Source organism: Drosophila hydei, unplaced genomic scaffold (genome assembly GCF_003285905.1).
Source record: "Drosophila hydei strain 15085-1641.00,03,60 unplaced genomic scaffold, DhydRS2 tig00000001-arrow-pilon, whole genome shotgun sequence".
Taxonomy (NCBI): Eukaryota; Metazoa; Arthropoda; class Insecta; order Diptera; family Drosophilidae; genus Drosophila; species Drosophila hydei.
Genome location: NW_022045643.1, coordinates 11,229,127 through 11,237,869, shown reverse-complemented (window position 1 = coordinate 11,237,869; position 8,743 = coordinate 11,229,127). Strand labels below are relative to the sequence as shown.

General features: G+C 45.2%; 1 protein-coding gene across 3 annotated transcripts; it reads right to left on the bottom strand.

The window, feature by feature from the left end:
* Positions 1–3,418: 3,418 nt before the first annotated feature.
* LOC111603452 (dynactin subunit 1) lies at positions 3,419–8,711 on the bottom strand. Of its 3 annotated transcripts, none has more exons than XM_023321040.2 (4): positions 8,597–8,711; positions 8,399–8,483; positions 6,885–8,251; positions 3,419–6,209 (listed from the first exon to the last, which is right to left on the bottom strand). In XM_023321040.2, exons 3-4 carry the CDS (start codon positions 8,196–8,198, stop codon positions 3,786–3,788), a joined length of 3,738 nt encoding a protein of 1,245 aa, XP_023176808.2. In that variant the 5' UTR covers positions 8,199–8,251; positions 8,399–8,483; positions 8,597–8,711; the 3' UTR covers positions 3,419–3,785. The 3 variants fall into 3 exon arrangements, with proteins under 3 accessions (XP_023176808.2, XP_023176809.2, XP_023176810.2); XM_023321041.2 differs by having other exon boundaries at positions 8,399–8,462; XM_023321042.2 differs by lacking the exons at positions 6,885–8,251; positions 8,399–8,483; positions 8,597–8,711 and adding an exon at positions 6,366–6,451 and having other exon boundaries at positions 3,419–6,258.
* Between the last annotated feature and the right edge of the window lie 32 nt (positions 8,712–8,743).

Here is an 8,743-nt window from a genome sequence, read left to right as displayed (position 1 = left end):
AGACATAGACATTGGGTCTAGTGCGTGGTACCACAACCAACAAATCCCAAGACCCAAACAACATGCACAATGAACGCTTCAAGTGGCAAAAATCAAAAAAAAAAAAACTGAAGATGCCTCGAGCTCAACTCTTGCGCCTGGCCCCATTGTTCTAACAGAGACCCGTAGACCGGAGACCGGAGATGGCAAGCCAAAGACCCAGACCCCTTGCTAACCCTTCCTCAGACAGACAAGACAACTCTAGCCATTAGGCGGAACTATGTGGCCATCCATTGCGTGGCCTTTTGTTTATGTTTGGGGCGTCTGTTGATTGTTGATGGCTACTGTTTGGTCATTTACCAAATTGAGCATTTGACTGTTTAGCTGGCTGCTTCGTAATTAACCAGGCGTAACCAAGAACTTGCTTGAGGAGTGAAACTTGGGCGTTTCCGTTGTCGATCTTAAGTTTTTGTCTTGCAGCTCCTCAAACTCGAACCGGGTGGTCGGTCGGGTCAGTCGCCTCCTTTGGAGCCAGTTGGTCAATATTTGTAGGGCATCGATCGATCTGCACTCACTGTAACGACGCGTAACGAGGCATGTTCTTGAGCTGCTTTACAGATCTTGCACTCTCGATCTTCTTGCGGTCATTTAGAAGACTAATGCAATTTCTACCTCTCTCCCTCTCTCTCACTTCGGATGGCGCCCAAACTGGTTTCGGTTTTGATTTGTGCTCTGCAGCTTATTGTACATTTGTGTTTAATTATTTCTTATGATACCCTGTAAATGGCAGGTTAGATGGGGTAAGCTAGCTTGGCCAAGTCATAGTTAAACAACAATATAGCCAAAAAGGTTGCTTTTATAGATGGAACATGAGATTTAGACTTCTGAATAGATCTATTTTTGTGTTTGACATTTTCAGTTATACATTCTGATCTGATTCTCTTTAAATACAAGATAATACAGTTGATTCTAGAAAAGTATATTTTCATTATAAAGATGTACTGATTGAATTAATTCAATTTTGTGCTAAGCAGATGCCGTCGTTGGCTGGATAATATATCTATAATATAATATATTTTATATAACTATGATATGTCTATAGGAAAAATCGTAATTAATATTTATCTAAACGATCTCTTCTAAAGGAAATAAGATTCAGAATAAGAAAATTAAAGAATTTCACATTATTGATAGCCTTTGCTTACTGCATGCTACCTTAATACCAACCTCTAACTAGTTCCATATCAATATATCAAAAATGTTATCATATCTGAGGAACTTTTAAAATAAAGCTTTATATATATAATATATATATTATTAGCTAACTAAAGTTGTATATTAGGATTTAGTATTACTCAAATTATTCCATAGTTATTCAGGTAAGATCTTTTGGATTGTCATAATAAAATATTTTCATATGACAATTCCAAAATTAATCCTAAACTATCAAAGGCATGTGATACTTGATATAGCTCACATGATTTAATTTTAATTAAGCTGCATTTTCTAGAGTATAGGCCACGCCTGGCTGCATTTCTTGTGCCTTGGCTAATAATACCATAATTATGATGTGTTTTTTTCGCACTTGCCATGGGCATGAGTCAACAGCTCTGGGGCATTACAAGCTTTGCTTTGCTTTGCTTTATGCGCGAAGTTTTTGTTATGTATCGCGTTTTGTTTGTGTTTTCATATTTTCGCAATGCATTGCGATTTTTTGTGAGCCAATGACAAGAGAACTTGGTTCGGTCAGTGCGTTGGCTATTGGATATGTGTGTCAAAGACAGTTAAGGATCTCCACCCAGCAGAGCGAATCGTGTGCGCGGCAACCAGATACAGATAGAGACACAGATACATTTCAATTACAACATTACAGCGCATTCTAAGAACCTTGAAGTCCAATTCTTAGCCCAGATACCAGGCAGCATATTTCCAAATGGCTTAAAGCTAAGCCAAAATACCGCTAAAAAGGTCAAAACTGGGCGTGAGAATTCAGAATTCAGTCCAGTTGACGAGCCCAGACCCAGTGCCTCCACACAAGAGTCGCTCTATAAAAGTTCACCAAAGCGAATACCCAAAGCATAGTCCAAATGGTACGCTGCCTGAACTGGATCACATCGGAACGGAATGAAACTGAGTTGGGCCAACGACTTCCGTAAGCGGTTTAATTGAAGAAGAAGAAGAGGAAAAAGAGGAATTAAAACAAATGCAATTGCAATTGAGGTATACAATAAGGTCAGCTGGAAGAGACACGGCTTTAGGCCAGGCTCAGGGCAGCTAAAAGGGCAATAAGAAGACGACGACGACGCCAGCTGTTTATACTTCATATAGCGTGCGCTTTAGTTCAGGCAAGGGCAACGCGAGGGGCGGCTCTTCTAGTTTTGTGACCATCATGGTTTATGGTTGGCTAGTGTAATAGTTTCTATGGCTATTGCAGCTGTTGTTGTTGTTGTCGTCATTATTATGGTTGTAGTTGTTGCTGTTAATTTTGTGACTGTTTGCCGTTTGCTGTAACCAAGCGGCATTGAGCTGCTGCTGTTATTGTTTTAATGTTGCCAGAAAGAGATAGCTGCAATGAGAGCGCAGCTGGCAAAGAGAAAACTGCTCGCTCTCCCGACCTGTTGATGGATCTTAAGAGCGTCAATTAAATAATGTGGATGGTAAGTGCTTACGTTCCACAACTGGCAGTACTCTGCCGTGGACTTCTTTTAAGAGTGGAAATTTGTAAGCGCTTAAATAAAGTTAAAAATTGTAAGCTCAATTATATATTCTGGTTTTAAATTAAACATAAATTGAAGAAATCATTTCCTACACATTTATTGTTCTATTAATCTACAGAATTATATATATATATATTTTTTTTTCTTCTATCTTCTTTCAATGATTATTGTTATAAATATTAGGATTAAACTTTCATTATTCAGACTGATAAATATACCGTATGTTTTTTGTTTAGACAGCTTTAATTTGAAGTGGTCAAAATTCCATTATTTTAGGCTGCGCTGTGATTAAAATAAAACGCAGTTGGGATTTGTTAAGCAACATCTGGAAAATATACTCGTTTATTTGAATATTGTATGTGTGTGTGTATGTATAAATATATATATATTTATATAAATTGTCATATGCAAACTATGTTTGATTTCATTTCCCTTTTTAGTTACAAAGTGAGTGTTATTTTGGAGGTGTCTTTTATTCACATAGTTCTCGCTTCATAGATAATACATGTTTATAAAAATGTTCGCATGAGTTGATTTCATTACAGGCCTCGTTAGAGATACACATAGTTACATAGTTAACATACATTATGATACAAACATAAATTAAATATCAATAAAATATATATATCGTATATTGTAGAAGATACACGCATCTGATGCATGCACGCACGTTTGTTTCAGAGCCACTTAAAGGGCCAATGCAAGTTCCACACGCATTGCACGCCGTTGGGAAAGCGCAGCCAAACTACAAATACAATTATCAGCAACAATGCAGCGGCCACCATATAAGGCAGATACTGGGAAAGGATACACGGAATATTAGTGGGTGTTATTAGCTGGAGCTGGAGGAAAGGTAAAAACAAGCTGCTTCGGCGTAAGCGTGTGTATTATTACCAAAATAAATTGCAAGCAATGCGAACGCTTAATGCAACTGGTTCGTGAACATTCAGCGAGAGTTGGGAGCTCTTGCCGAAAATTCATGTTGCATGAGCCGCTTCAGCTTCACATTCCTAGGCAATTCGCAATCTTTAAAATGTTTGTGCAATTATAAATCTAGCCTAGCTATTGCCCCGTCCCTTGCTGCAGCACTTAAATCTGCAGCACACGCTTCACATCGACGGTGGGAAAGGCGGCAAATTCTCCCGCTGACGCACGATGCGGCTTCCGTTGCAGATACTCATTCAGTATGTCCGAGGCGAGACGAGAGGCGCGCGTGCAGATCTCCGCCTTTTGGGGTAGCGGCTGATTGCGACGCTGCAGCGCGATGGTGTTGATATTGGCTGCCGACATGCCGCTGCCCTTGGCCTGCACCTGCAGCAGCGACAGCACCCAGGCATGCTTCATTTTGGTCAGCTGAGACTCGAGCGCATTGATGCGCTGATCCTGTGGTTGGGGCACATAGATCGGCTCCAACTGTTGCAGCTTGGCGCGCATATCCTGAGCCTGCAGACGCATGCGCTCGTTGCGCTCATTGTTGAAGGCGCACTTGAGCAGCTGGAGCTCCTCGGCCACCAGTGGTGCGGTGCCAGCGGGCGCTGTGTAGCTGACATTGGCGCTGCTAGTGCCCGTGGCGGACAGGTTGTGGAGCGAGGAGTGCGAATCGGAGGTCAGGCTCTTGCCGGCGCTGGTGTTCAGCTTCAGCTTGTCGCGCAGATCGCTCTTTTCGCTTTCCAGCGCGTCTATGTCGCTCTGCAGATGATCCATGGTCTCCTCGAATTCCTTTTCCTTTTGTAACAGCTTCTTGTGCGTCTCCTCGTACTGTAGCTTCCACTTACCCACCGCATGCTCGTATTCGTCTTGCAGCACGCTCAGCTTCTTCTCCGCAAGATCCTTCCGTATTTGCATTTCGCTGAGTTCGTTCAGCTTCATCTTGGCCGCCAGCTTCAGCTGCTTGATGTCCGCCTCGCGATTCTCTAGCGTGGCAGCCAGCACATTCTTCTGCTCCAGCTGTTTTTTGATCAGCTGCGAACGCTGATGGATGGGCGTACTGAGCGTCTGGGGACGTGGAGCTGTTCCAGCGGCTGACATAATCTCATACTCCTTGTCTAGCAAATGCTGGGCAATGTGCTGCAGATCCGCATTGGCCTGACCCAGCAGCGCCTTAAAGTTCTGCGTGGGCCCACGATCGTCCTGCTCGTAGATACGCTCACAGGCCGACGACAACAGGGACCAGTACTTATCCTGTGGCAGCGTGTGCTCCGCCGCATTGTCGCTCTCGATGTTGGCTACAATGGCTGCCAGCGCCTGCTTAGTGGCCAAATGCATGGCGGACATGATTCGACTGATATTCTGGGCCAGCGCTCGCATTGCATCCATCTTGTGCGGCGACAGACCACACTTGATCACATGCTGATCATTGGGCAGACGTCGCTTGATCAGCTTCACCTGCTGCTTGATGCTCTCCATGTGCTCGTTGAGGAATTGTATGAGCAGCATCGAATCACTGGTCGCACCCGCCTCCTGGATAATCACCTTGGCAATGGCCGTATCATTCAGTATGGACTCACAGGCGGCGCCCAGCGAGGCTACGCAATCGCGTATCATTTGCGTCTCGTTCAGGAGCTGTTCGCCTGCCAGCAGCACCGAGTTCATTGCGTTGAAGAAGGCCACACATTTCTCAATGTTGTCCGTGGTGCTGTTCTCGTCCAGCTGATTCGATTTCAGCAGCTCGATGATGCCATCGACGATCTTCTCCTGAGCCACCATCTCTGGCAACGAGCTGCCAGCGCGCAGCAGCGTGTCCGGCTGGCAGCTATTGAGACCGTAAAGGATCTGATGCAGCGCACACTGCAGATTGTGGATGTAGTGCATCAGGCGGCATTTGAAGGCATATTGCTGCACCGCATGACCCTGGGTGACTGCCTCGCGTGTGACCGCCTCAACGGCTGGGAAGCGTTCGCGCGTCTGCGAGACAACAATGCCACACTTGAACACAATACGTGAGATTAGTAGAATAACCAATATGGAGTCGTGGTCGCCGCCACGGTTCATAAACGATTCGGGCATGAAGGCGGTCAGCATCTGGACATGCTCGTTGGCCTGGCTCAGCTCAATCTGGCGCAGCTGGACATCAATGGCGCGCGTGTAGGCCTTCGACTCGGCAAACATTTGCTTGTAGTCGATGGTCTCGGTGGCCAGCTTAAGGCTGGGGTCTTGCAGGGACTTTTGGTCATTGTTGGAGCTGCGCTCGCGCAATTCGATCAGCTGTTCGTTTAGCTTTTGGACGAGCTCACGGAACTTGGTGATGGTCTGGTCGCGATCGTAGATGGTCTCAATGGCCGCATCGCGTTCGCGCAACACGTCCTTTTTGGCGGCGTTAGCCAGGTCCAGTTCCTCGCGCAAATCCAGCTCCAGCTCGTGATTGCTCTCCACCAGCTGCTCGTGCACCTCCTCCAGTGCCTCAAGCTGCGCAATTTCCTCCTCCAGCAGCTTTACTTTGTCCTCCAGCTCCATTTTCTTCTCCGCCAGCTGCTCCACCATCTCTTCGGCGCCCAGTGCAGCATCGACTTGTTCCTTGAGAATTACAATTGCAATAATAATTGTTTCTTGTGTGAAATTAAGCCTTTGGATTTACAATGGAAGAGATGCTTAACTTAATATGAAAAATGTTGAAAACTCTTGGGGAAATGGAGCATGAAATGAACAGAAACTTGAACAATTGGAAATTACCTCCTGCAAACCATTTTATATGCCGGCAAAGAAATTAAATGAAAATTTCACATTTATTTAGAGTTTGGAGCGATTGACAGCAAATTCTCAGACATTTTAATGTGACAAACGAAATGTTGTGATAAGTTCAACTACAGCAAAGCGAACCGAAGCCATGAAATTGTGCGTGTGGTTTAAGAAGAGAGCGGAAGAGCAAGGTAAAGGTAAGCGAAAGCAAACAAGCTTAAAACAGATTGAAGTGTTTATTGTGAGCGTGGTTTTTATAGAGTAAACTCATTTATTCAGGCCTGTTCCCATTTTATGAGTTGATAGAAAAACTAATTCTGTTAAGTCACATCTATTGCCCAAGAAAACAGCAAATAAAAACACAATCAAAATATCTTTAACAGAAGTTTTTCATAATTCTCAATTGCAATGGAAACAAATGCAGATAAAAACGAATTCAGTGAGCTTTAGTTGCAGGCTATGAAGAACAGGCCTGCTTGTATCCATAATTGAAAGTAAAAGTATTAAGCTCACCTGCAAGTCGGCGACTGTGGCTTCCAGTTCATCGATCTTCGAGCTGAGTTTCTCCTTTGTGCGTTCCAGTTCGGCGACCTCGGAGCGCTTCATTTCCAGCTCCTTGGTCAGCTTTTGTATGTCATGTTTGTCGTGCGCTGTTAGATCACGTAGGCGCACCAGCGTGTCCTTAAGGCGTATATTTTGCTGTTCCAGCTGCTTAAATTCGTAGGTGGACATGCCGCCATCGGAGGCGGTTATGTTAGTCTCTGCCTTGTTTTGCATCTCGGAACGCAGCAGCTCTAGGTCTACTTGCAGCTCCTCAATGCGCTCCTTGCTCGACTCCAACTCTAGTTGCAGCGTGTCGGCCTTTTCCTCGGCCATCTCCTTATCGAGTGTGATCATTTCGACATTGTCGGAGAGCTCAGCCATTTCCTGGGCATGCCGCTCCTTGGCCTCGATGGCATCCTTCGTCTCTTGCTTGGCGCGTTGCAGCTCCTTTTGTAGCGAGGCCTGGGCTGACATGATCTTAGTCCGAAACTCTTGCAGTTGCTCGAATTGAATTTTCATCTTATCGAACTCGCGTAGACGCTCTTTGTCCTCGTTGCGACGCTGTTTGAGCGTTTCCAATTTCTCGGTGACATCGGCCAGTTGGGTCTGCAGCTCTGCGCTTATCTTTTGTGACTCTAACAAGGCCACTTTGTCCTCTGTTGTATTCGGGGGCGCGGTAAACGAAGGTGACCGCATTGGCTGCGATGGCGTAAACTGTGGCTTCAGAATCTCTAGAAAACCTGTCTCCACAAACGAGGCGCGCTTGGATGCGGCTGGTGATGCTGTTGCGCCGGCTTCACCAGACAAAGATGCTGCGGTGGCAGCATCTTTATCCTTGCTGCTTTGGGGCGCAAGCGATTTTCGTGTTGCCAGGCTACTGTTAGAGCCAGTGCGCTCGCTCAACGATGTTGTTAGCTGTGTGCGTGAACCAAGTAATGATTGGCGACTGGATGAGAGTGATGCGCGTGATCCGCTAAGCCGTGCCTTTGTGGGTTGCAGCGTGGGTGTGGCACTGCCTGAACTACCGCTGCCGGGCGCCGTCTCTGGCGCTGGTGTTATCACTCGCAGCTGCGTGGGCCTCACAAACATGCCGCAATTCTCTTCGCACTGAAAATATTGCTGTCCCTTAATGGAACCGCTATTCTTGCCTTTCGGTTCGTCCAGTACCACGCCCACCCACTTGCCTACGGCGAAGCTGGTCATGCCAACGTAGGCGATCGTGCCGAACAGCTCCTTGCCGGTCAGTTCGACTCGGGCGCCCACTTTTATATTCTTCTCCGACATCTTGATGCACTGCCGTCACCTGGGCCAGTTTTGTGCGTGTGTGCGTTATAAAACTGGCGTTAGATGACGTTATATGTTTGTGAACGTGTACGTGCATGTTTGTATGTGGGTATGTGTGTATGTTCGTCGAAAAAAATATACGCATTAGAATAAAATTTAAATATATATATGCATACTGCAAATCAAATTGCAGAACTCACCTCAATTTTTTTATGCACCTGTTTTAGTCACGTCCAGCTTTTAAATATGGCTAACGCCAGGTAGCTTATTGGAGAAAAAGAGAAACTAAAATGTTGACATCATTAGTCACCGAAAGAGCTCAACAAGATGATGCAAATCTGCAACTACCATCTAGTTCGGATAGGATGCGTATGCATGCATACGTATACAATACTTACAATTTAAAAAACAAAGGCAAATGCTTTTTACTATTTGCAAAGTAATTCTTGTGGAAAATTCTAAATTCGCAAATTTCCAGAGCTGAACAGCTGTGAGGTAGAGATGTGAGATGTCACGATATTGGTTACTTAAACGTGTAGCTATCC

Coding starts and splice junctions, on each gene's coding strand:
- LOC111603452 (XM_023321040.2), bottom strand. CDS start 8,198: ATGTCGGAGAAGAATATAAAAGTGGGCGCCCGAGTCGAACTGACCGGC. Junction 6,210..6,884: donor CCACAGTCGCCGACTTGCAG/GTGAGCTTAATA, acceptor GTAATTCTCAAG/GAACAAGTCGATGCTGCACT.